The sequence below is a fragment of the Oryctolagus cuniculus genome, chromosome 21 (assembly GCF_051225735.1).
Source record: "Oryctolagus cuniculus isolate XC-2025 breed Fujian yellow rabbit chromosome 21, ASM5122573v1, whole genome shotgun sequence".
In the NCBI taxonomy this organism is placed as follows: domain Eukaryota; kingdom Metazoa; phylum Chordata; class Mammalia; order Lagomorpha; family Leporidae; genus Oryctolagus; species Oryctolagus cuniculus.
The window spans coordinates 26,616,737-26,644,233 of record NC_142887.1 but is presented as its reverse complement, the minus strand read 5'-3'; the positions used below and the strand labels follow the sequence as shown (position 1 = coordinate 26,644,233).

Sequence of the window (27,497 nt, the reverse complement as noted above, 5' to 3'; positions counted from 1 at the left end):
CCAGCTTTGGAGCAACCCCTATCAGGCCAGAGTGGGATAAGCCTATTGTGCAGCCCAGAAGATAAGCTTCCCCCAGGCACAAAGGGTCCTTTTAGTTCTTGGGCCCAAAGGCAGGTGCCAGTGCCAACTCTGCTCTTCCCCAGTCTCTGCCTCCCCCTCTAATCCAGACACTTCGAGCCCAGCCCAAAGAAGTGTGTTCCCATCGCTCGACAACACTCAGACATCTCAAATGTAATGGATCTGAAAAAAGTCACACAGGACAAATGCGGTGTCGGGTGTCAGCTGAGAAATCAAAGGCGGGGAGCTTGTACAAAGGCCTCTTTAAACAGTATTTCACTGTCATTTTCTGCCCTCTGTTCACTGCTCAGCTTTGATGTAGTATTGGGTAAAGCCCTTAGAAAACAACTGTTTATTATCAATGTCAAAAACATTTTGAGAAGCATCATAACAGCTTAATAAGGAACAAGCAAATTCATCCTTACTTTGCCCCCGCGCGAAAACAAAAGGCCTGGACTCAGATGTGATAATAATCAACAGTTTCGGCCTCTCCCCCTTTTGAAGTATAAACTGGTAGTTCAGGTCTGGTACATTCCATCAAATCAAAGGGTAGGGTTGCACCCTGCCAAAGCTAAAGAAAAAGGAGGCCATGCTGGCTCCCACTTTTCTCTTAATGGATGGATATTTACTAGTGAGATTCTGGAATACAAGTCGTAGACATACGTGTTCATCTACTAGAAAAAAAAATGTTTTTCATATAAATTATGCCTCACTGGAAATTTTTCATTTACCTTAAAACCAGACTTAAAAACAGGAGTTCTTCTAAGAAGATTTGCTTGACAGGAAGCAAGAGTAGTAGAATAAACCAAGAGACATTTCAGAACAAGAGAGTAAGTTAACCACATAAAACCAAAACCAAACACTACTTTTCTTCCTAAACATTCCTTCCAGCCCGGCCCAACTCTTCCTACAAATAGAAAAGCTAGGGGAAGGCAATAACCCAGAGATAAGTGGGACTAATTTTTTGACTTATGCAAAAAAATTAACATGTACAACTTTTAAAATAGAATGTAAAAGCATTCTTAACGAGCATCTGTAACTTAAAAGTTTTTTAACTTATTTATTTTATTTATCTGCAAGGCAGAGAGACAGAAAGGCAGACAGAAAGGCACAGGTCTCGGATCCACTGGTTCTCTCCCTAAATGCCCTCAACAGCCTGGGCGGGGCCAGGCTGAAACTGGAGGCCTGGGACTCAATCTGGGTCTCCCACAGGGGTGGCAGGGACCCAGGTTCTTGACCAACACCTGTTGCTTCCCAGGGTACACGTTAGCAGAAGGTTGGAATCAGGAGTGGAGCTGCGATTTGAACACAATATGGGATATGTGCATCTCAGATGGCATCTTAACCACTATCCTGAATGCCTTCCCAGAACATTTTAACAAAATAAACTTAACAAATAGCAAAATATAAATCAGCACATTTACAAATTATTACCTCTGGGAAGTAGAATTTGGTGAGGGGGGTTTCAGGGAAAGAGGTAAAATGGGAAACTTTAACTATTTAAACAATCTGTGTGAGTGTATTTATGTATATACATACATACATATTCAGCAGTGATTGAGAAATATATCTTTAGTGTTTGAGAAATTTTTTTAGAACAAGCTGTTTGTATTTTTATAATAATAAATGGAAGGCTATAACAGCAGCAAATATAGGGGGATGGTCAGTTGACATAAGTGCAGACAGAGGTGAGAGAGAGTTGAAGGTACCAGCATAATGCAAATCTGGGCTAGAGGCCTGATGACTTCAAGACAATCAGAAGGGCCCTCGAGTGTTAGCAAGAGTACATAGCACGCGCAAAATAAACAGTAACACACATGTTGGCTCAGCTGGATCAACAGTGCCATATGGCTGAGATGCCAATGTGCTGGTGGAACCACGGATGCAGTGTGGCGCTCCAGTGGAGCTCAGTAATCGCTCTTACCTGTTCCAATGGCTCCTTTGTATCCGTCCTATTAACAGTTCGATTCACCATATTGCTGAGCCATGAGTCAAATTTCTAGGATTTTGGAAGTAAGGAGCTAATATGTGGGACTGGCATTGTGGCACAGTGGGTTAAGCCACCACTTGTGATGCTGGCATCCCATATGACTGCTGGCCCAAGTCCCAGCTGCTCCACTTAGAGTGAATTCCCTAAATGGCCAAAACAGCTGGGGCCAAAGTCAGGAACCAGGAGTTTCCTCTGAGTTTCTCACGTGGGTGCAGGGGCCCAAGCACTTGAGCCAATCCCCCCTCTTTTCCCAGGCATATTAGCAAGGAGCTAGATCAGAAGTGGGGCAGGTGGGACTCAAACCGGCACCCATACGGGATGCTGGTGCTGTTATAGGTGGCGGCTTAACCCACTATGCCACAACGATGGCCCCAGATAAAATTTTTTTTAAGCTGCACAAATGTACAACCAAAGTGCTTAGAATCTGTCTCTAAATACCAGTGCTTTTTTTTTTTTTTTTTTTTTTTTTTTTTTTTTTTTTTTAAGGCTTACTGATTTGAAAGTCAGAGCTACAGAGAGAGAGAGAGGAAGAGAGAAAGATCTTCCATGCGCTGGTTCACTTCCCAAAAGGCTGCAATGGCTGGGGCTGGGCCAGACCAAAGCTAAGAGTCAAGAGCTTCTTTCAGGTCTCCCATGTGGGTTCAGGGACCCAAGCAAATGGGCCATCCTCTGCTGCTTTCCCAGGCCATTAGTAGGGAACTGGATTGGAAGTGGAGCAGCCAAGATTCCAATGGGTTCCTATATAGGATGTTGGTGTTGCAGACAGTGGCTTATTCCACACTGCTGGCCCCAAACATACCAGTGATTCTTTTTTTTTAATCTTTTTTTTTTAATTTCTCTCTTTTTTTTTTTTTTTTTTTTTTGACAGGCAGAGTGGACAGTGAAAGAGAGAGAGACAGAGAGAAAGGTCTTCCTTTTGCCATTGGTTCACCCTCCAATGGCCGCCATGGCTGGCGCGCTGTGGCTGGCGTATCGCACTGATCCGAAGGCAGGAGCCAGGTGCTTCTCTTGGTCTCCCATGGCGTGCAGGGCCCAAGCACTTGGGCCATCCTCCACTGCACTCCCTGGCCACAGCAGAGAGCTGGCCTGGAAGAGGGGCAACCGGGAAAGAATCCGGTGCCCCGACCGGGACTAGAACCCGGTGTGCCGGCGCCGCTAGGCGGAGGATTAGCCCCGTGAGCCGTGGCGCTGGCCCAGTGATTCTTAACTTGTGCTAATCATAGATAACTCTGAGAACCTACTTGAAGCCACAGATCATCTTCCCATAAAATCATGAATAACGTGTGAAGCATCATGTGTATCAGATTAAGAGCCCCTGCTAGGGGCCAGCGTTCTGGTACAGTGGGTTAAGCTGCCACCTGCAGTGCTGGCATCTCATATGGGCACCAGTTTGAGTCCTAGCTACTCCACTTCTGATCCAGCTGCCTGCTAATGTGCCTGGGAAAGCAGCAGAAGATGGCCCAAGTCCATGGGCCCCTGCACCTTTGTGGGAGATCTGGAAGAAGTTTCTAGCTTCTGGTTTCACCCTGCACCAACTCTCGCCATTGTGGCCATTTGGGGAGTGAACCAGCAGATGGAAGATCGATCTCTCTCTCTCTCTCTCTGTATCTGACTTTCAAATAAATAAATACATCTTAAGAGAAAAAAAAAAAAAAAGAGCCCCTGCTAGAGTCAGACAGGAAGTCAGGAAGTCAGGAAGTAAAAAGCAAACACCTTAGTCTGTTGAAAAGAAGTAAACAGCACCCATCTGATGGATACACCTGCTCCCAGAGCAAGGCTATGTGGGACTGGCCAGAGGTAGGATACTGCAGGCAGAAGCAGAGGGAGGGCTGGTCATAGATGGTTTGACCAACTACATCCTCAGTGCTTAGGAAGCTTTGCTGCTTGTGCACCGTCCTCTGGTGATAGGGCCAACTAAGAGAAAAGTAAGTGATGAGACAGAAAACAGAGCTCTGCAAGCCAGAATCAAACAACCAACCTGAAAAGAGCGGGGTGGGGGTGGGGAGGAGGGAGGGAGGGGAAGGGAGAGAGGGAGATTGCTTCTCGGCTTTTTGGCTAAGATCAAGTGTGGAGAGAGGTGTAAGGTGTGGGAGAACATTTAGAAAGGCCTTCTGAGATGGCCAGAAGGAGAAAGAAAAGCTTCCCTTCGTTGTGAGTAGGGTTGGAAAGGAATGCAAGAGGAGACTAGGGGCCGGCACTGTGGTGCAGCAGTTTAAAGCCCTGGCCTGCAACACCAGCACCCCATATGGGCACAGGTTCGAGTCCCGGCTATTCCACTCTCTGTTATGGCCTGGGAAAGCAGTGGAAGATGGCCCAAATCCTTGGGCCCCTGCATAGTGTGGGAGATCCAGAAGAAGCTCCTGGCTTCAGATCAGCTCAGCTTTGACCATTGAGGCCATCTGGGAAGTGAACCAGCAGATGGAAGACTTCTCTCTCTCTGTCTCTACCTCTCTCTGTAATTCCACCTTTCAAATAAATAAAATAAAGCTTAAAAAAAAAAAAAAAGAGGAGACTAGAGATTTCTTGCAGTACTGAGTGGTCCCGTCTTACCTGCAGTAGTTATGCTCACCCAGGCCGCCCTCGCCGTTGGGGTATTTCAGAGTGTTGTAGGGATGCTGGAAGGTCTCGTTCCAGAACAGACATGGCTTCCCGCCTTGCAGTGCTGTCCAGTTCTGTGTTCCCCTATAATCTGCACCATTGGCTGTGAAACACTCTAGGAGAAAGAAAAGACAGAGCACACTAATTTGCTGGCAACATTTACAGCCTCCTCCCTCTCTGGTTGATGTTTTATTTGTTTTCTTTGGACCAAGTTGGAAATGGATAATGTCTTGCTAGATCCTGGACACAGTGCAGTTAACAGTGCCAGGGCTGAATCAACCTGCAACGAGGTACTCCCTCTAAACGCCAGGCTAATCTTGGCACTAGCTTGTCTGCAGACACTAGAACATTTTCCCATAAAACATACAGATCCCCACTGGAAATATAAACAGGGAGCTGAAATGCACTAAATCCATGAAGTGAACCAACCAGGAAACCCCCAAACCGGAGAGCAGTTGGTAACAACCATGCGTGTGGAATTCTGGGTACTGGGGGAGGGGGGGGGTCAAGGCTCTCTCGCCAGTTACTCTGTGTGGTAACCAGAACCAGGTCACCAGCTGTAACTGAGTTCTCCCCTATAGTCTGCAAGGCTGCACTGACACTTGGATTTAATAAGACCATGGGATACAGCAATGCTTTGGAATCCCAATCACACAAATCTGGGAATGACTCACATTCCCTGGTAATGAAGAACAGTCGTCCCCACGCTGTTTGAGATAGAGGTGCAACACAACAGACGGTGAACACGAGGGCAGAAGGGCCAAGCTGGCATTTCTCTCACTGTTATCTGGAACTTTCCAACAAGACACGCTGAAAGTGGTCTCGGGCCCCGCTCTGTAACATGACAGACCCCTGCAGGTGCAACAGCGTGCCTCCCGACGCTGCCTCTCAGACGCGGGGCAGGGTGGGGCGGGGCGGGGGAGCTGAGGCTGCAGGCTCTCCCTGCACATACTGGATGCATTACGCTCACAGAGGCTCATGAGAAAGGCACAATACAAAGAGCCGTATTTTTAAATTAGCTTAGTTGAAACTGACAGATAGAAGCACTTCAAACACTTCTTGAAGATGTAGCACCAGAAACCTGACGATCTGGGGCAGTTGCGCTAACATTCTGAGCTTTATTTCTTTCCCCTGCCTGGCATGCGCTGACCTCTCACTTCCAGTATTCAGGACTCTTAATGCTGTCTCCCTCCCGTTGTAGGGTACGCGCCTACTCCAGCCTATGCATGTGGGTAACATGAGCATGTCTGCGTTCTGGAAGATATTGCTTTTCATATTTGAAAGCCATCCTCAGAACATCTCTCTTCCAGTACCCCCTTCCTTCTGCTGTCGGGGTCCTGTGTTTTGTCTGGAATGGCATGTATTATGGGTAGCCAAAACAATCAGGAATTCTAGGCTATGCAGAAAACCCTAGCAATTTGTCATGTTTGGTGCAACACTCACATGTTATAGCAAGTGCGACTTATCCTGGACTAAGACAACCAAACCCTCTACCAAGTGTCTACATAAACAAAAAAGTTCAAAGGTAATTGAAGGAGGCAGCTCAGTGTAGCATGAAACACACTAAACCAAAACGCTCTGCCTTGGCTCCTTGTCCTGGACTTGCTGCTGACCAGCTGTGTGACCCTGGACAAATTACCATCACCCACATCACTTCTACCCACAGAGCGTCTGGTCGTGTGCCAACCTCTGTCCTAAGTGCTAAGTGCTGTCCTAACGTCAGTAGCTACTCACCCAGTAGAGAGGTACCTTATGCCCCCATTTTACAGAAAAAGCCACGGGGGGTACTTGCCCACACCCTACACTGCTTCCAGCAGAACCCCCAGGTGTCTTCCCTGTTTCTCCCATCCCTTCCCTCACCAGCCAGTTCTGCTGACTTTGTTGAAATATACACCCTCATGCTGCTGGCACTGTGGTGCAATGGGTTAAGCTGCTGCTTGCAACGCTAGCACCCCATGTGAGCGCTGGTTGGAGTCCCAGCTGCTCTACTTCCAATCCAGCTCCTTGCTGATGTGCCTGGGAAAGTAGCAGAAGATGACCCAATTGGTTGAGCCCCTGCTATTCACATGGGAGACCCAGATGGAGTTCCTGGCTTTAGCCTGGTCCAGCCCCAGCTGTTGTGGCCATTAGGAGAGTGAACCAGCAAATGGAAGATCTCTCTCTCTCTCTCTCTCTGTAACTCTGCCTTTCAAATAAATAATCCTTAAATATATATACCTTTTTATATGTGCACATATATGTGTGTTTGTGTATGTGAAACTGCCTCCTCCCCTCCATCTTCAGTGCCACTTGTTTAGGCCTGTTGGTTCATCATCAGAGAATAATTCAGGTCTCAAAGCTCCAACCTGTTCTCTTATAATTCATTCTCCCGCAGAACTTGAAGTTCTTTAGAGAAAAGTACTTGAAAGGAAACCCAAACCGTTCATGGGAGCTCACAAGGCCTCTGTGAGCGGCCCCAGCCACTTCACCCCCCAGCAGCCGAGTTGTCCCTCAGCCACTCTGTGCTCCAGCCATGCTGGTCTGCTTTTAATTCTTTGAACACACCACGCTATTTCCTGTGTGAAATATTCTTCCCCTAATACGCCCCATGGCAGACAAAATGTAACTTCCCCAAAAAGCCCTTCCCAACATACTCTCTCCTATTTTTCTGCAGATTCTGGTATCCTTGGGGTTTCCTAGAACCAATCCACAGTGGGTCTCAAGAGATATCTATATTTGATCTACTGCAGAGAGAGATGGAGGTGGGGAGGAGAGAAAACTAGAGTCCTATTCCAACCCCGGACTACAGTGAGGCCTGGGACCCTGTGTGTCTAAAAACCTGCCCAGGTGACTCTGTTGTGTGATCAGCTTAACAAGCTGCTAGTCTAGATGATTCCAGCAACATCAGGACAATCTTTCCCAACTGCTACAATTTTAATTGCTGGGTGTTAATACATCTCTCTCCTGATAGATCTTGCCTATCAAAACACTGTGATCTATATCTAAAATATATACAATAAAAATACATTTTAAAAGTGGCAAGGAGTGGGCCGGCGCTGTGGCTCACTAGGCTAATCCTCCGCCTTGTGGCGCCCGCACCCCGGGTTCTAGTCTTGGTTGGGGCGCTGGATTTTGTCCTGGTTGCCCCTCTTCCAGGCCAGCTCTCTTCTGTGGCCCAGGAGTGCAGTGGAGGATGGCCCAAGTGCTTGGGCCCTGCACCCCATGGGAGACCAGGAGAAGCACCTGGCTCCTGCCTTCGGATCAGCGCGGTGCGCTGGTTGCAGCGCGCTGGCCACGGCGGCCATTGGAGGGTGAACCAACGGCAAAGGAAGACCTTTCTCTCTCTCTCTCTCTCTCACTGTCCACTCTGCCTGTCAAAAAAAAAAAAAAAAAAAAAAAAGTGGCAAGGAGTTATCCAGGAGCCAGAAACGTAGGCCAACAGATGCCAGCCCCTAGCCATATACAGCAACCTGCAGGGCGGGTGGGGCTGTGTTCCCTGCAACTCAGCCGGCTAGATTTGTAATACAAAAGGAGATGGCAGCCATCCACACACGTGACAGTCCTCATGAATGGGAATGAGATGGCATCTGAGAGGCGGAGCCGGAAGGGCAGGCTTGTTTGTTTCAGTCTATTCTTAGATACAACCCTGTTCACAGTTACACTGAGGAAACTGAGGCAGTGTACCAGAACTTAAGGATCATTTTTGGACCAGACTTGCCCTGTGCGTGTCAATGTGGAAGAAGCAGGAGGAGCAAACCGCAGTTGTCTCAGCATGAAGCTATCTGTGTGTCTTGATTTCATCAGAATAATAGGGTGTGTGCCAGGTAACATGGACTCTGCCTCTCTTATTTTCTGCTGTTATGAAACTGACATAAGCTTTGGCCAGATAAGCAACGACTGGCTTAAACATATTATTAAAAAAAAATCACACACACAAATCTTTCATTATATTCAATAAAAGAGAATGAGTGAAGGCAATAGATCTAATGTCTAGGATATTAGTCATATTTCATTTTACAAATATTGATTCAAGACTTACTATTGTGCCTGGCAGCATCACAGCACCGAGGCCCCTATGTTTATGGAGCGTACATGCTAACAGGAGTGCACAGTCATAATGGAGCATCAGCCAGCGTAAGTGCCATAGGGAACAATGGGGTAAAGGGGGCACAATGGGATGGTGGGGGTTCTCCTGTGGACAGAGTGGGGCAGGGGCCTGGAGAGGAGACACCTGAGCAGAGAGGTGGATGAAGGGAGGGAGCAAAAGCAAACCACAGGGAGGCGGTGAAAGAGCATCACGGGCAAGGGCCCAGCAAGTGCGAAGCCCCGCGTGCAGCGCTGTTCCGGGCAGGTTTTGGAACTGGGAAGCAGCTCCTCTGGCATCGCTGGAGGGGGTGAGCGACAGGGAGGGGCAGGAAGGTCTCTAGGGTTACCTAAACTAGATTTTGGTTTTTGTTCTGGGTGTGAGGAGAAGCCTCTGGAGGGTTTTGAGCAGAGAAATAACACGATCTGACTTAGCTTTTCACAGAGCTGTCCAGCTGTGGGTGGAGGGAGCGCTGCAGAAAGGCAAGGGGTGGACTGGGGTTACCGAAAGGCGGTTAGAAGGAAGGATGGCCGCTGTGGGGTGCTGGCAAGTGGTGAGACTCTAGATAATAGATAGATTTTAAAGATTTATTCATGCATGTATTTGAAAAACAAAGTTAAAAAGAGGGAGAAACAGAAAGAGAGAGAGAGATCTTTCCATCCACTAGTTTACTCCCCAAATGGCTGCAATGGCTGAGGCTGGGCCAGGCTGAAGCCAGGAGCGCTATCCAGGTCCCCCATGTGGGTGGCAGGGGCCCAAGCACTTGAGACACCTTCTGTTGCTTTCCCAGGCACATTAGCAGGGAGTCGGATTGGAAGTAAAATAGCCGGGACTTGATATGACACCCACATGGGATGCTGCACTGGTGGCAGTTTAACCTGCTGTGCCACATATGTTCTGAGGGTAGAGCCAAAAGCATTTGCTGGGACACAGGGTCTGGGAGAAACAGGGGTGGGGTAGAGAACACCAAGTTTGGGGCCGGAGCAACAGGGTGAGTAGTGAGGCCATTTACTACAAGAGGAAAGGGGGTTCGGGGTGGGGGACAGCGTGTTGGCAGTGAAATTAAGGTTTAGTTTTGGACAGGCTAAGTTTGAAACACCTTTGGGAAAACTGAGTGGAGATAAAGAATAAGCAGATGGCTATGTGAGTCTGAACTTGAGGAAGGAGGCTTAGGTGAGAGCTGAAATGTGGTAGCCAACACACACACACACGCCAGCCCTTCCAGGTGGAGAGGACAGCAGTACCCTGTGTGGACAGACTTCCAGGCTGAGCCCTGGGGCCTTGCGACATTTCACACTTAGCAACACAGGCTCAGACAGCACAGCCTGGGGGTGGGTGGGGGGACCGAGGGAAGCTTCATCTGTACTTAGAGCAACAATGCGGCACAGCACAGAAAGTACAAGCCAAGGGCTCTGCAGTCAGCCGCGGCTTTATGGCTTACAAGCTCCTGGCGCTCGCCTATCCTCTCAGATTCCTCCCCTGCAAAGTGGGTTCCATTATCTACTGCTCAGGAGGCAGGTGGTAGAACTGAAGGATGGGGTAACAGAGACTTGGGACTCACATTATGAATGAACTGTAAAATATATTAATGAGATAATCAAGGAAATTTGAAAAACGACTGGATGTTTGATGGCATTACAGAATGTTAATTTTTTTAGAAAGATGTATTTATTTATTTGAAAGGCAGAGTTACAGAGAGAGAGAAGAACAGAGACAGAGACAGAGAGAGAGGAGAGACATAGAGATCTTCCATCAGCTGGTTCATTTACTAAATGGCCACAACAGCCGGAACCCGGCCGGTCTGAAGCCAGGAGCTTCGTCGGCATCTCCCACATGGATGCAGGGGCCCAAGCACTTGGGCCATCTTCTGCTGCTTTCTCAGGCACACTAGCGGGCACCTGGATGAGAAGTGGAGTAGCCAGGACTTGAACCATTGCAGATGGCAGTTTTATCCACTACGCCACAACCCTCGCCTCTACTATTAATTTATTTTAGTACTGATTTATTTATTTGAAAGGCAGAGTTACAGAGAGACAGAGGCAGAGAGACAGAGAAATCTTCTATCCACTGGTTCACTCGCCAGCTGACCACAACGGCCAGAGTTCAGGCGATCCGAAGCCAGGAACTAGGAGCTTCTGGATCTCCCACACGGGTGCAGGGGCCCAGGGACTTGGGCCATCTTCTATTGCTTTTCCAGGCCACAGCAGGGAGCTGGATCAGAAGTGGAGCAGCTGGGTTTCAAACCGGTGTCCATATGGGATACCAACACTGCAGACCGCGGCTTTACCCATTATACCACAGTGCTGGCCGCCCGTTAATTTTTTTTTTTTTTTTAATCTTTGACAGGCAGAGTGGACAGTGAGAGAGAGAGACAGAGAGAAAGGTCTTCCTTTTGCCGTTGGTTCACCCTCCAATGGCCGCCGCGGCTGGCGCATCACGCTAATCCGAAGGCAGGAACCAGGTGCTACTCCTGGTCTCCCACATGGGTACAGGGCCCAAGCACTTGGGCCATCCTCCACTGCACTCCCTGGCCACAGCAGAGAGCTGGCCTGGAAGAGGGGCAACCGGGACAGAATCCGGCGCCCCGACCGGGATTAGAACCCGGTGTGCCGGCGCCGCAAAGCGGAGGATTAGCCTATTGAGCCACGGTGCCAGCCATATTTTTTAAGGTGTGATAATTGTACTGTTACTGTGTGTTTTTTAAAATCCTTATCATTTAGAGATATATGCTGAAATATTTACAAATTTAACAAATTTGTTCAAAAATAATCTAAGCCTCTGCACAGCAAAGGAAACAATCATTAAAGAGATATCTGACAGAATGGGAGAAAATATCTGACAAAGGATTAATATCCAGAATATATCAGCAACTCAAAAAACTCAACAACAACAAAAACAACCAATCCAGTTAAAAAATGAACAAAGGACCTGGACATGAAAAAAGATTCAATATCAGTAGTCATCAGGGAAATGCAAATCAAAACCACAGTCATATAGCACCTCATCTGTCAGAATGGCTATTATCCAAAAAGCAGGGAGGAACAAATGCTGGCAAGAAAAGGAAACTCTTATACACTGTTGGTGGGAATGTAAGTTAGTGCAGCCACTGTGGAAAACACTACAGACATTTCTTATAGAAACAAACTAGAAATAGACTCACCATATGACCCAACAATCCCACTACTGGCTATATACCCAAAAGATATGAACATACTATATCTAAAAGATACCTGTACCACCATGTTTATAGCAGCACTATTCACAATAGCCAAAATATGGTATCAATCAAGGCATCCATCATCAGATGAATGGATAAAGAAAATGTGTGTCTGTGTGTGTATGTACAACGGAATATTATTCAGCTATTAAAAGAATGAAATTCTGAGCCGGCGCCGTGGCTCAATAGGCTAATCCTCCACCTTGCGGCGCCGGCACACCGGGTTCTAGTCCCGGTCTGGGCGCCGGATTCTGTCCCGGTTGCCCCTCTTCCAGGCCAGCTCTCTGCTATGGCCAGGGAGTGCAGTGGAGGATGGCCCAGGTGCTTGGGCCCTGCACCCCATGGGAGACCAGGAAAAGCACCTGGATCCTGGCTCCTGCCATCAGATCAGCGCGGTGCGCCGGCTGCAGCGGCGGCCATTGGAGGGTGAACCAACGGCAAAGGAAGACCTTTCTCTCTCTGTCTCTCTCTCTCACTGTCCACTCTGCCTGTCAAAAAAAAAAAAAAAAAAAAAAAAAAAAAAAAAAAAAAAAAGAATGAAATTCTACCATTAGCAGCAAAATGGTTAGAACTGGGGGCTGTCACTGTGGTACAGCAGGTTAACCTGCTGCCTGCAATGTCAGCATTCCCTATGAGTGCCGGTTCAAGTCTCAGTTGTTCCACTTCCAATCCAGCTCTCAAGGTAAAGCGCTTGGGAAAGCAGCGGAAGATGGCCCAATTGCTTATGGGAATTTAAGACTTCTTTTTTTTTTTTTTTTTGGACAGAGAGACAGAGAGAAAGGTCTTCCTTTGCTGTTGGTTCACCCTCCAATGGCTGTCGCGGCCAGCGCACCGCGCTGATCCGATGGCAGGAGCCAGGAGCCAGGTGCTTTTCCTGGTCTCCCATGGGGTGCAGGGCCCAAGCACCTGGGCCATCCTCCACTGCACTCCCTGGCCACAGCAGAGAGCTGGCCTGGAAGAGGGGCAACCGGGACAGAATCCGGCGCCCCGACCGGGACTAGAACCCGGTGTGCCGGCGCCGCTAGGCGGAGGATTAGCCTAGTGAGCCGCGGCGCCAGCCGGGAATTTAAGACTTCTCTCTCTCTCTCTCCCTCTCTGCGTAACTCTGACTTTAAATAAATAAATCTCTCTCTTTTTTTTTTTTTTTAAGAGAGAGAGAGAGGTCATCCATTTGCTGGTTCACTCCCCAATGGGCTGCAACGGCCGGAGCTGCGCCGATCTGAAGCCAGGAGCCAGGAGCTTCCTTCTGATCTCCCACGTGGGTGCAGGGGCCCAAGGAGTTGGGCCATCTTCTACTGCTTTCCCAGGCCATAGCAGAGAGCTGGATCAGAAGTGGAGCAGCCAGGACTCGAACCAGCACCCATATGGGATGCTGGCGCTTCAGGCCAGGGTGTTAACCCGCTGCACCACAGCGCCAGCCCCAAATCTTTTAAAAAAAATAAAGAGGTACTTTAAAATGTTTTTAAAAAGTTATTAAAAATAATAATCTAGTGAGAGAGAAGAAAGCAGGTAGAGGTGAAATAATATTGATAATTATGGAAGCTGGGCGATAGATACACATAACTTACTAACTTTCTTCTATTTTTCTACGTCTTAAATTCCCACAATAAAAAATTTTTAGGAGCAGGTATTTGCTGCAGCAGCTAAGTTTCTGCTTGGGATGCTCTCATCCATACTGAAGTGCCTGGTACCAGTCTCGGCTAACCTACTTCTGGTTCAGCTTCCTGCTAATGCACGCTCCTGGAGACAGATGATGGATGGAGTACTTGAGTCCCTGCAACACATATAGGAGGCCCAGACTGAGTCGGCATTCAGTTTAAGCCTGCCCCTGCCCTAGTTGTTGTGGGTAGTGGGGGAGGAAACCAGCAGATGGAAGATCTCTCCATCTCTCAAATAAATTTTTTAAAATATATCTTTTATGTATTTATTTATTTGAAAGTCAGAGTTACAGAAAGAGACAGGACATGCTGGTTCACTCTCCAAATGGCCACAAGGGCCAGGGCTGGGCCAAGCCAAAGTCAGGAGCCAGGAGCTTCTTCTGGGTCTCTCATGTGGGTGCAGGGGCCAAGCACATGGGCTACCCTCTGCTGCTTTCCCAGGAGCATTAGCAGGGAGTTCGATCAGAAGTGAAGCAGCTGGGACTTGAACCAGCACTGCAGATGGCTGTTTAAACCTCTAAACCTCTAGACCTGCTGGCCCCTAAAGATATCTTGAAAACATGTTGTTTTGCAATTAATCTTAGTTTCTTTTCAAGAACTCAATCAGCCATAAATTCAGCCATCTAAAAATCAAGGCAGACATTCATGCATCATGTTCCTGGGTTACATATTAACAGCGCATAATGATCACAGACCAAGCTGTACTTCTGCCCAAGTAGGATTGCCACCGAAATAATCACTGTAGTTTTTAAAGCTTTTAAAGTTTTTCAGTAGCTTTTCTATTAAAATACCTTTATTTTAGAAAATTGGTTAAAATGTATTTATTTAATTAATTACTTTGAAAGGCAGAGAGAGAGAGAGAGAATCTTCCACCCGCTGTTTCACTCCCCCAGCAGCGGCAACAGACAGGGCTGGGAAGGCTGAAACAGGAGCCTGGAACTCAATCCAGGTCTCCCAGGTGGGTGGCAAGGACCCAGGTACGTGAGGCATCACTGCTGCCTCCAAGGGTGTGCCCATTAGCAGGAAGTTGACTGGATGCAAAAGGAACCAGAACTTGAACCAGGCATTCTGATATGGGATGCAGGCATTGCAAGCACAGACTCAACCACTGCACCAAATGCCTGCCCCTAAGACACCTTCTAGATCTTCTTTTTCACTTAGGGAGACGGTGTCCTTAATTAAAAACAGTAACAGAAGACAAGGCTGTGCCTCTCAAAACTAAAGAATTTATACTGTTGGAAGGGGGCTTGAAGTCTCCTATTTGAATCTCTAATTTCATAATTGCTATTAACAGATGAAATTTTAATTACTTAAAAGACCATTCCAAGAAATATTAAATCTATCGTAAGGAGAAGTTTAAATTTGGAAAACACATGAAAACATTTGTCATTATTTGTAAAATAATTATTACTTGCTAAGTAAAAATTCAGAAAACAAATATTGCTGAGACAGAGAAGGCCCAGCACACAATGGCGTGGGTGCTACTCTTTTCCCATCTGGCTCTCATCTTGAATTTGCTCCCTCCTACCCAGGCAGGACCCACTGGAAAACATGCCACAGCCATTGCTGTGAGAGGGTAGCTGTCTGTGCTGGAAACAGTCACTACAAATAAGCAGCAGTGCTTAAAGAATTTCTAGTTATCATTTGGGATATTATAAACACATATAGTCGTCAAACTGAAGACAAAAAGATAGTTTTTGAGATAAAGGATCATTAGGGGCCAGTGCTGTGGCACAGTGGGTTAAAGCCCTGGCCTGAAGCGTCAGCACCCCATATGGTTCTAGTCCCGGCTGCTCCCTCTCCGATCCAGCTCTCTGCTATGGCCTGCGAAAGCAGCAGAAGATGGTCCAAGTGCTTGGGCCCCTGGACCTGTGTGGGAGACCTGGAAGAAGCTCCTGGCTCCAGGATTCAGATCGGTGCAGCTCTGGCCACTGCAGCCATTTGGGGAGTGAACCAGCGGATGGAAGACCCCTGTCTCTCTGTCTCTACCTCTCTCTGTAACTCTGTCATTCAAATAAATAAAATAATAAATAAATCTTAAAAAAAAAAAAAAAAAAAGGATCAGGGGCCAGCACCGTGGCCCACTAGGCTAATCCTCCGCCTGCGGCACCGGCATCGCATACGGGTGCCGGGTTCTAGTCCCGGTTGCTCTTCTTCCAGTCCAGCTCTCTACTGTGGCCTGGGAAAGCAGTGGAGGATGGGCCCAGTGCTTGGGCCCCTGCACCTGCATGGGAGACCAGGAGGAAGCACCTGGCTCCTGGCTTCAAATTGGCACAGCACTGGCCATGGCAGCCATTTGGGGAGTGAACCAACAGAAGGAAGACCTTTCTCTCTGTCTCTCTCTCTCTCTCTCATTGTCTGTGATTCTACATGTCAAAAAAAAAAAAAAAAAAAAAAAAGATCGTTAACCTATCAGCATCTAGCTCTGTAACATATACTGAGAGATTAAGCCACAACTCTGTTAAGGAAAAGACTCAGCCGGTCAGAAGACACCAGCTCAATAGAATGCTAAGAAAAAAACATTTCATCATTCACCAAAGTACCTTGATGGACTTTACCATCAGAAAGAACAGAACATATTCAGTCATGCTCTGCCAGCGTCAAGTGTTTGGACATAATAAGTACAAATAGATCTACTTTAGATATTTATTTATAAATATCCACCTCGATCTTGAACTAGAATTGCACACTACAGTTTCCAGATTAGGACACAGGATGAATGAAATAGTTGAAAGCTCCAAGTCCAGCTTTCTGAAGGGTATACCTCAGTTTATTATAAGTCAGAACTAAAGAAGGGGCCGGCGCTGTGGCGCAGCAGGTTAACGCCCTGGCCTGAAGCGCCAGCATCCCATATGGGTGCCAGTTCAAGACCCAGCTGCTCCACTTCCAATCCAGCTCTCTGCTATGGCCTGGGAAAGCAGTAGAAGATGGCCCAAGTCCTTGGGCCCCTGCACCCGAGTGGGAGACCTGGAAGAATCTCCTGGCTCCTGGCTTCAGATCGGCGTAACTCTGGCCATTGCAGCCATCTGGGGAGTGAACTACTGGAAGGAAGACCTCTTTCTCTCTCTGCCTCTCCTCTCTCTCCGTAACTCTTTCAAATAAATAAATAAATCTTAAAAAAAAAAAAAGAGGCAAAAAAAAACTAAAGAAAACAAAAAGCAAGATACAAGGTAGAGAACCATTTGAAAGCTCTGGGTATAGAAGAGATGGCACCACAAATCAAGTATCCCTTATCCAAAATGCTGGGGATCAGAAGTGATTCCAATTTCATATTTTTTTTCAGATTTTAGACTATCAGCATAGACATAATGAGATATCTTGGGAAGAGCACTCAAGCCTAAGTACAAAACTAATTTATTTTTCATTTATACCTTACACATATAACCTGAAGGTAATTATATATATATATTTTTGCATGCTTTTTACTTTTTAAAGGTTTTTTTTTTATTTTTATTTTTTTGAAAGGCAAAGTGAGAGAGAGAAGGAAAGAGATGGATCCTCTTCTGCTGGCTCACTCCCCAAATGCCTGCAATAGCCAGGACTGGTTAAGTTGAAGCCAGGAGCCTGGAACTCCATCCAGTTCTCCCACATGGGCAGCAGGGAGCCAAGCACTTGGGCCATCATCCACCAGCTTCTCAGAAGCGTTAGCAGGAAGCTGGATCAGAAGCAGAGGAGCCAGAACTCACGCCAGCATTCTGCTATGGGACGCAGACATCCCAAGGGGCAGCTTAATGCAATTCACAATGCCTGCCCAGTACCTATGTTTTGAACTGTGAACTGTCAAATGAATTCAGGTGTCATGTCGTTGCTCAAAATGTTTTGGGTTTTGGATTTTTAGATTAGGAATGCTTAACCTAGGGGCTAGTGCTATGGCATAGAGGATAAAGCCATATACCATGTAGATGCTGGTTCCAGTCCTGGCTACTCTACTCCTGGTCCAGCTCCCTGTTAATACGCCTAAGAAAGCAGTATATGGCCCAAGTCCTTGGGCCTCTGCACCCTCGTGGCAGACCTGGAAGAAGTTCCTGGCTCCTGGCTTCGGATCAGCCCAGCTCCATGTGTTGCTGTCATTTGGGGAGTGAACCAGTGAATCAAAGATTCATTCTCTCTCTTTTCTCTCTGTTTCTGTTTCCCCCACTCCAGTAACTCTTTCAAATAAATAAATAAATGTTTAAGGAAAAAATAAAAGAACGCTTAACCTGAAGACCCCGGTAGAGATCAGAGATCCAGGTGCCGGTGCTATGACTTATTGGGTAAAGCTGCCGCCTGCAGTGCTGGCATCCTATGTGGGTGCCAGTGTGAGTCCCGGCTGCTGCACTTCTGATCCAGCTCTCTGCTGGGCCCCTGGGAAAGCAGAAAATGGTCCAAATCCTTGGGCCCCTGTACCCATGTGGAAGACCCAGAAGAAGCTCCTGGCTTCCTCGTTTTAGATCAACCCAGCTCTGGCTGTTGCAGCCATTTGGGGAGTGAACCAGTGAATGGAAGATATTCTCTCTCTCTCTCTGCCTCTGCCTCTCTGTAACTTTGCCTTTCAAGTAAATAATAAATACATTAAAAAAAAAAAAGAGTCAGAGATCCAAAACAAGTCCCACAGCACCTGCCGCACAACTCATCTACTGTAATTGCTGAAAAGGCACCTGGTCCTGTTTCCAGCAGCCCATGAGCTTCTCGAACATCTTACTCATCTTCGTGTGCTCAGCAATTACAGACCACACACAGAAGGCACCTGACAAACGTCTGCTGAGGGAAGCAGGTGACTGGGGAACTGGAAACGTGCCCACTACAGACACAGTCAGAGTGCCTCGGCTTCTAGGCCAGCCTCAGGACCTAGACCTAGCAACGACCTAGGAGAAGTTCCCGGAATGTTTATGGAAACTGAGTATCTCAGAGTAAAATGTTGGCTACTTACACCAGGGGACTCCGCTATTTAAAGGAAATCATTGACATTGATGATGGGCTAATGGAGCAATAATCCGTCCCCTTTTTAACAAATATACATTTTTACATTCTGAGTTTGTTTGGAGCACACCTTGCTCGAATCGACACCCTTTTCCATTATCTCTTGCACAGTCCTATTCTGCCCTATCTGCAGCGCTCCATCAGACTCGGAAGCAGTCCAGCTTCTGGACAAGTTTCACACTGCTGACTGTGGTGGGGCGGCCAGTGCTCTGCGGAGAGCAGACTCCGGACTTTCCAGCTTCCTCAGCTGATCCAGGAGCTGCTGTCTCTAGAGCACATCTTCAAAGAGAAACCTGAAGCACAAAAGCTGAGGTTTTCTGTGAACAGGCACAGGGATGAGTCCTGGTCGCAGACACTGGGCACACGGCAGGCATTTGATAAGCCCTTGGTAACTGGTCCCAGCATACAAATACGACTCAAGAGACAGCTGTCAGGAGTTCCAAGAGGGAGACAGCTTCACGCAGAAGGAAGGACTCCATGCGGCACCGGCTTATGAACAGGCAGGCACTGGCAGTGCTGTCCTCTCTTGCCACCCAGCAACAGAAGTAAGGGCAGATGGTGGCCCACAGGTTCATTTTGGTTGTGAAGTTTCACGTGATGCTTTGTGGATCTGGAACAGGGTAGCCAGATTTAGCAAATAAAAAAAATGCAGGTAAATTGAAATGTACTGAAACAATGCTTTGGGGTTTATCTGAGACTCAAATGTAATTGGGTGAGAGAGTGGAAAGACAGTGAATCACAGGCCTCCTCACTCCACTCGTTTCTCCAACACTGTTCTCAGAAACACTTACGGAGTTTGGACGTGGACAGTGGAGAATCTGCTTTCTCAGGAGAGAAAACTGCACACAGGACAGTGTCTCAGCCTGCACACCGCTGACCTCCAGGACAAGCCCGGGCCTTCTGGCACGTTCAGCGGCATCCCTGGCTTCTACCTGCTTCATGCCAGCAGTCCGCCCTCAGCTGAGATGGTGAAAAAACGCCTCCAAGTATTGCAAAATATCCCTTGGGGGTGAAATCTCCTCCAGTTGAAATCACTGGGTCAGAAGAAATGGTCAAATAAACAGAAAAGTGTCACATCCATTAACCAGTGGTCACATAACAAAAGATTGCTCTCAAGAGAGGCATTCTCAGCTCTGCCTGGGCCCCTGCAAGCCCACAACAGGGAGGAGAAGGCCTGATCCTCCCAGCTGAGACAGCCTTCCCCTGCCGGAATCGCTGGAGAAGTCTCGGTGAAGCGAGCCAGTGACGCTCCGTACGGCCGAGCACACATCACAGCGAGCAGGGCGTCGCACCCAGCCTTTGAAGATGTGCCTTTTAAGTCAAACTCTCCTCCAACTAAACTTTTTCCAAATCTCTTCCTGCCATTTGGAAGCTGAGCGATTCTCAGCTGAAGAGGCCTGCGTGTGCGAGGTGCAGATGGCAGCAGTTAGGGCCCTCACCAGATGCTGTAGTCTCTAATTTGATTGAAAGGATATAATTAGACAACAGAAACACTTTAATGAAAGAGCAAAACATGGAGGAAGGGAAGGATTGAAGGCCCTTAACTGATGCCAAAACACCCACCAGTAATAGAGGCTTTGAGTCTGGGGAGAGGGCAGGGGAAAGCCCCTTAAAAAGACAGTCCCCATCCTGTTTGTTTCCCCATAGACGGAGGGATAGGGATTTTATTATTGTAGATTTCCACTCTATTTTATGTGGGAACAATATGATTAGAACCAGAAGAGTCTTCGGAAGAACATCAAAGGAAAACAAATATGGCTTCTGTGGTCATTATTAAAAATATTTTTACCAGCCCAATAATTTTCTTTGAAGATGAATTTTTATAGATTGAACAGCAGCAAGTAATTTCCATACTGTGCTGGGACTGGCCAGCAGTCCTGCTATCCAGAGGAGATCCACTTGGTCGCCATGTTTCCATCTGACGTCAGGGCACTCAGGAAGGTGCGTGGTGCAAAGACACCAGGCAGTCAGCAGAACCTGCTGACAGCGTCAACTGTCGGGCGTCATCTTTAAAAGCCGCCTATGCCGTCTGCACTACGTCCTGGCTTTCAAACTTTAAGTGTGAGCACGCTGTTCTGGTTCTCACCAAAAACCTAACCAAACTGAATGCAATGCCGTCCTCAGAGTGCGCAGTTGCTAATGTGGTGTGACACTTGGTTTGGAAGCGGCTGCAGCCTCCTCAGCCCACTAGAAGCAGGGCCCCGCCCTTGTGGTAAATTGAACAATAAAAGTTTAATGCTCTGGCTACTTGCCAGGGATTAAATCCGTGGCAAGGGAAACTAGAAGCTGGGCCCAGCAGAGGGGCAGCCCAGGGAGGGTCCTCTTGTATAACTGGGAGGGAGAGGAGCAACTCTGCCTGTGAGGTGGCCTGAAATCTTTCGTCTGCCAAGGTGCTTCCTAGCGCCCGGCTCTTCATTCCTCTTCAGTCTGGTACAAGTCCAGGCTAGGGAGGTGTTTACCTAGAAAGAAGACTTAAAATAAAGGAAGGGTGTGTGTGTGTGTGTGTGTGGTGGAGGATTCCCTGAGAGGAGGAAAAGGCACATTTCTGCAGAGCGGCAATCTGCAAGGCATCGGCACACCCCTCTGACATCTCTACAATGGTCTCTTTCCTTCTCCTGCTCAGTCGGAATCCAGTGTCTCAGAGGGTGAGGTCGGGGCAGAAGCACTGCCGCCCGGGAGGAAGGCAATGAAGGCAGGGGAGGGAGAAAAAACAGGGACCTGAAACCGCTCCCCCTCCCCCTCGAGGAACACTTCCAGGTTCCAGCTGTCTCTCAAGGTCACGCTGAACACGCAAGGAACTAAACCTGCCAAGAGGGTATCCTGGTGCTGGGGATCTCACCTCAAAACGTGGATGGTTGGTTTGCCAAGGGACACACCAACTTCCTTCTGTGTTGGCCTGATTCTGCAAAAACCCAGGCAAAAGCTACAGAGCCAAACTTCCGGCCTCTCTCAAGTGTTTTGCATTAACTGTCCCGCAGGACAAACACAATCAACTTGGTATGTTTGAATGTTTCATTTTGCTTTTTCAAAAAATGTTTTAATTAAAGCAACATAATCGGCCATGCTAAGCACATTGTTGGGTTGGTTTTTTTGCCTTTAAGACTTTAAATACAACAGTCCTGCTATGGAAATAAGAGTTAACTGCTTAGCAAAGTGGCAGAGGTCTGCTTTCTTCTTTTTTCCCCCTTCTCGCTGGTTTCCTATGTCTCAGGGCTGGTGCCACCTGCTGCCTGGCCTTTCCTCTGAGAAGCAGGTCGCTCCATGGTTAGCTACAACTGCAGGTCCAGCTGAACGAAGCAAGGCAGGCTGTGTCTTCTGGACCCCACGGAATCTCTCTTTAAAGCCATTTTTTAAAAAAGTCATATTAAAGACTCACATGTATATGCCTGAACTTTTCTTCATACATACCTCTTTCTGCTAGAATATAAAATTTACCATTTCAACCTTTTCTCCTGTTTGATGTCAGTTAACAATAAATGAGAAAAGATTCATCATTTACCAAAATCAGGCCTCCATATCACCTTTTCCAGACCACTGAACATTGAAAAAAAATCAATAGACATGGAACTAGTGCAAGACTTGGCGAAGTACAGCCTGTGGACCTGCAAGCTAAGACTGGGTTTTCAACTTTTTTAATTCTGAAAAAAATGACAATATTTTGTGACACAGAAAAAAAATGTGAAATTCAAATTTCAGTATCCATAGTGTTTTACTGGAACACAACCACACCTGTTCATTTACGTTTTGTCTATAGCTGTTTTTGTCCTGTGAAGTTGCGTAGCTGCAACAGACAGTATGTGGTTCACAAAGCCCCAGTTATTTACTGTCTCACCCTTCATGAAAAATGTGTGTCCACACCGGACCTAGAGCTGCGGGTGGCATTCCAGCCTTCCCAGTTCTAAAGATGGTGTATGGCCCACCACCAGAAGTTTCCAATCTGTATATTGTGAGGCTATTTTAAAGTAATATATTTTATCTTAATTGTTCATGGCTTTTAGTCCCACTATGGGGAACCACCAGTGTTTCAATAAGATCTACAGAGTGAACCAAATTGCTGTTTGTTGGCAGTGAACCTAAATGAAATGCTTTCTTGTTTTAAGACAAATCAAAGTGTTCACTGCATATCTCTAACATTTAAATAGTTTGTCCAGAGACTGAGACAACTTTTCACGAAAGGATCAGAGTGCCCTGACACCAGGTCAAAATGGAGTTTCTTAAAACACTCCGAGAGGAGCCCTTTGGTAACTGGCATGTGTGGGGATCTGCTTCCACTCCCTCACTGTCTCAGCCCCCAGGCTCCTACAGGGACTTCTATGGGCATTAAGCAAGTCCCAAGAGAGCCAGCCCTCTGTTGATGTCTTAATGTTCACCCGACTCACAGGTTTTATGGCAGGACATGCTCTGGGCTGATAGGACACATTCCAGACGAAGAGTTAGAAAAGAATGAGCATCGGTTTAGATTTATACAGCTTAAGCAGAGAAACTGTTGACACACGCCTGAGAGCTCCCAAATTCAGAAAAACACCCATGAAACTTCCCCGCTTCCACCTGTGCCCTATGCCGGGAGCCCACTCTGAAGCCCACGGGCCCCAGGACCCTGGCTGCCTTCCTCTAGCTCCCATTAACCTCTATCTTCCTTCTTATCAGTAGTGAAAGAAGGGAGAGAATCTCTAGGAAAGAATGGGGGAGAAGAAAGGAGGATCATTTGGGGTTAGCTACACTGTAATTAGAAGTAGCATTGATGGGGAATGAGCTAACTGTGTTTATAAAGTCAGCATTCAAAAACGCAAACCACCAGTAATTTAAATATTACAAAATTGTGCAGAATATAAGTATTGGAATAATTTTTTCCATCCACAAAATTTTAGAGAAAATTACAGTATCACGAAATGTAAAAATGGTAAGCTTGGCATATCCTCAAAGAAAACGTGGTTTTTTATCGGAAAGGATTTTAAAAACGAGCGGGCAGTTTCTCAACAGGAAGTGATGCGGATGACTGTATGGTATCTTCCCCAAACTGCTTCTGGGACTAGAAGCACCCATGTTTGAGGACTGTCACTTATCATAAATCATTTCACTATAGTTATTTATTTGCCCCTATCCCAGACTCCTGATAAAAACCACACCCAATGCTGCTGCATCGGACCCTTGCAAGCAAAGCACCTGGGAGAAGGACTGCACCTGCCACAAGCGTAAGCACACGACAGCTCACGCCTGCCCTTTGCAGGAGGGGACCCAGTCTGTTTCCACCCTCCCTGCCTCTCTGTAGAGGACATGCAATCCTGAACACGCAGATGGCAAACTGGAGCTAAGGGGTTACTAGGTGACGGCTCTGTTGACATATCCTGGCTCTGAGAATGTCCCTCCCTCCTCCCTCCCTCCTCACATATGGCAGACAGTAGCAGTGATCAAATTGTAGGAGTCCCTCCGAAGGCAGTGAACACTCCGAAACCACTTACTGCGCGCCTCAGGTTTACGGCACTTGGAGACCCCGTTCTACTGATCTAACGCCAAGCTTTGCCTTTTGTGGGGATTAACCGCACGGGAAGCTCAGAGCAGTCGGGGGCAAATGAGGTGTCTAGCACTTGATGAACTGTGAAGCACTATAAAAGGGATTATTAAAATATGTTTATTGACTGCCTTCCCTGCATGCCATGTGTTACCTATAGTGCATCATGTTCTCTTCCCAGCATCCCGCAAAGGAGTTATCATTCCCCCCGCCCCCTTCCCAAACGTGACTGAGGCTCAGGGAACTGGAGGCACAGCCAGTGTCACACAGTAAGGGACCAACAGCAAGTCCAAGCCTTTTCACTAATCCAAGTGGATGAGTAAACACAGCAGCTGAGTTCTCTGCCACCAGCAAGGTCCCGGCTGTGACTCTGGGTCCGGTTTTCCCACTCCGGTGACAGAGGTAATGAACCCTTCCCATGCCTTTCACAAAGGTCTATGACGCGCACAGAAACCCAGCCCCACCAGGGAACACCCTGCTGCTCGCTCGTCAACTTGGAAGGCATCTACCGTGAGGAAAGCAGAGTGGAGAAGCTAAGTCCCATCTCAGCCCCAGCCAGGGCCCCACCTAGGGAAGACCTGGGTTTGCCTGGGGAGCAGGCGACCTCTCTAAAGTATGGGGTTACCCAAGCCAGGGGGCCCCCCCGCCGTGCACTCTCAGCAGGAGCTCTGTAGCGGGGAGGTTTCCCTCCCATCCTCCCCACGGAGCCATAACCTGAGTCATGGGCAAGTTCAAAGCAGCCCCGGGGGGCAGGGAGGGGGCGTCCTGGCCGGGCACAGCAGGTCGCCCGAGGACCCTGACCTGACCCTAGCGGAGCGGGAGCGGACGAGTCGCTCCACAAGAAGCTAGGTGTGGGGCGAGCGGGCTCGGCGGGGACCCAGGCGGAGACAGGGGTTGGGCGGCCGCTCCAGCGGGGAGGCGCCTGGGTCCACCGGGGTAGGCAGGAGGAGGGGTCCCGGCCCGAGGCGGGTGTCGCTGGGGGTCTTGAGAGGAGGGGTGCGGTGTCCTGATGTGGGGCAGCCGTCCCAGCCAAAGGTCTGTCGCTGAGACTCGGGGACGGGATCCTCGCAGGTACCGGGCTGCAGGGGGCGTCCGGCCCGGGGGCAGCCTCCGAGAGACTTGGGGATCCCAGGAGGTACTGGGGTGCAGGGGGGCCGGCCCGGGGGCAGCCTCCGAGACTTGGGGATCCCAGGAGGTACTGGGGTGCAGGGGGGCCGGCCCGGGGGCAGCCTCCGAGAGACTTGGGGATCCCAGGAGGTACTGGGGTGCAGGGGGGCCGGCCCGGGGGCAGCCTCCGAGAGACTTGGGGATCCCAGGAGGTACTGGGGTGCAGGGGGGCCGGCCCGGGGGCAGCCTCCGAGACTTGGGGATCCCAGGAGGTACTGGGGTGCAGGGGGGCCGGCCCGGGGGCAGCCTCCGAGAGACTTGGGGATCCCAGGAGGTACTGGGGTGCAGGGGGGCCGGCCCGGGGGCAGCCTCCGAGACTTGGGGTTCCCAGGAGGTACTGGGGTGCAGGGGGGCCGGCCCGGGGGCAGCCTCCGAGACTTGGGGTTCCCAGGAGGTACTGGGGTGCAGGGGGCGGCCCGGGGACAGTCTCCGAGTGACTTGGGGGTCCCAGGAAGTACTGGGGTACAGGGGGGCGGCCCGGGGACAGAATGAAGCACTTGGGCGGTGGGGTCCCGGGTCCTGAAACAGAGGAGACGGCTCAGCCCGGGGTGGGGGGCGTCGCTGACGGACTAGAGAGAAGGGGTTCCCCAAGGCACTGAGGCAGCGTCCCGGCCTAGGGGCGTCGCTGAGAAGTACCAAGTCCTGAGGCGGAGGACACCACCGGGCCCCGGGGCGTCGCTGAGGGGCCTGGGAAAGGGGTCCCGAGGCGGGAGGGAACGGGCTCCCCCAGCGAGTCGGCTCGCGTCGCCGCTCGGGCGGGCTCCGCGCAGAACGAGCGCCGGGGGTCGCTCACTCACCGGGTCCGGGGCCGAGACCGGGGCTGGGCGCGGGCCGGGCCGCCAGCGTGAGCGCGGCGGCGGAGAGCAGGGCGAGGCGGGCGGCGGGCGGCGCCATGGGCCGTCAGTGCGGGGCCCCGGGGCGCGGCCCGGGGGAGAGGGGGCAGCGCGGGGAGCCGGGGGCGGCCATGGGAGCGGGACGCGGGGCTCGAATGCGGCCCCGCCCCGGCCGCTCGGCCGCCCCGCCCCGGCCCGCCTTCCTCAGCGCCGCCACCGCCCCGGCGAGCCGGGGGCCCGCCCGGCTGCGCTGCGAGGCCCGAGGGGCGGAGCCTGTGCGCACGCACGCCCCATCCCGAGCGCACGCCGCGCCTGCCACTCAAGCACCAGGCCACGCCCATTACCCCCTCACCTGACCCACAGGGCGGGCTGCCTCATTTATCCGCGCCAGGCGGGCGGGGCCAGCAGGTGCGGGGCGCGGTCCGGGGCCCTGCCTCCGAGTCCGCCCGCGGACCGGGCGCCCAGTGACCCCCGCTCCACCTTCCCACGGGCCGTAACCACACACGGGCTCCAATACAGCGGTAATAGTCAGAACAGCAGTTTGCAAACCGCTTTTCCTTTCTTGGCCCATTGGGGTGATTTGAAAAATGGATGCTTTGGTGTCAGTCTGTGAGGTCTCATATCCCACTCGGACAGCTGCAGGACACCGGGCGGGTTTCTAGGGGGCAATGAAGGCAACGGCTCCCCCAGAGCGCTTGCATGGAAACTTTTACGCGCGCCCCTTTGGGGAGGAAGCAGCGTCCTGAGCCCCGGTTCTAAACCCCACCGAACATCCATACTAGTGCAGTCAGGGCAGGTTTCCGGATCGGAGCCTCGGCCGTGTGCACACTAGGAATCAGAAAAGATGAGACAGGCCGGGAGCTTACAAGGCTGGATGGGACCGTGCTGGGGCGCAGGCAGCGCGCGGCTTCCTGGAACGCCCGGCCCGCGTGTGGCATGTCTTCGGCCCCTCCAGATCTTCCCCAGCCGCACCCGGAGTCTGCCGGTGGCCTCCCTCCGCCCCCGCACCTCCCCCAGCCCCCGAGGCGAGAGGGGGATTTTCCTACGGCTCCCGCCGAAAGCGCAGCGGTGACGCCCGGCGGGACAGGTCTGGGCGGTGCGCCCGGCGCTTTCAAGTCCCCAGTCCCGGGCTTGCAAGTGCGGGCCTGCGCGCGGCTCGGCGGCGGCGGGAACGGCTGCCCTCGTGTGCCGACTCGCCGCGCCCGGAGCACCTGCCCCTGAATGCCCCTCGCCCTTCCCCGAGCCTTAGTTCCCCTCAGCGGCCCCGTCCCCCACCCCAGTTGCTCCCAAGGCCAGACCCCCACCCACACGACCCGGCGGGGTGGCAAGGAGACTCCTACTGAATCATTTGTTTTCACGGTCATTCCCAAGTTCAAGAATCCTCTGGGCTTCTTATTGGAATCTAGGGACCCTCTCCGCCCCTAGCCAGCCTGCCACGCCTCCTCC

At 49.9% G+C, this 27,497-nt stretch overlaps 1 protein-coding gene across 3 annotated transcripts in view; it reads right to left on the bottom strand.

The window, feature by feature from the left end:
* KREMEN1 (kringle containing transmembrane protein 1) overlaps positions 1–26,319 on the bottom strand; it is a 69,133-nt gene extending 42,814 nt beyond the window's left edge. The window contains exons 1-2 of one of the 3 annotated variants that reach the window (XM_070065775.2): positions 26,016–26,319; positions 4,598–4,760 (exon numbers count right to left, since the gene is read on the bottom strand). In XM_070065775.2, coding sequence (XP_069921876.1) covers positions 4,598–4,760; positions 26,016–26,112 — 260 coding nt within the window. In that variant the 5' untranslated portion in view covers positions 26,113–26,319. Of the gene's footprint in view, positions 1–4,597; positions 4,761–26,015 lie in introns of those variants that run through there. The other 2 variants (XM_008274630.5, XM_089323334.1) reach the window with 2 other exon arrangements.
* Between the last annotated feature and the right edge of the window lie 1,178 nt (positions 26,320–27,497).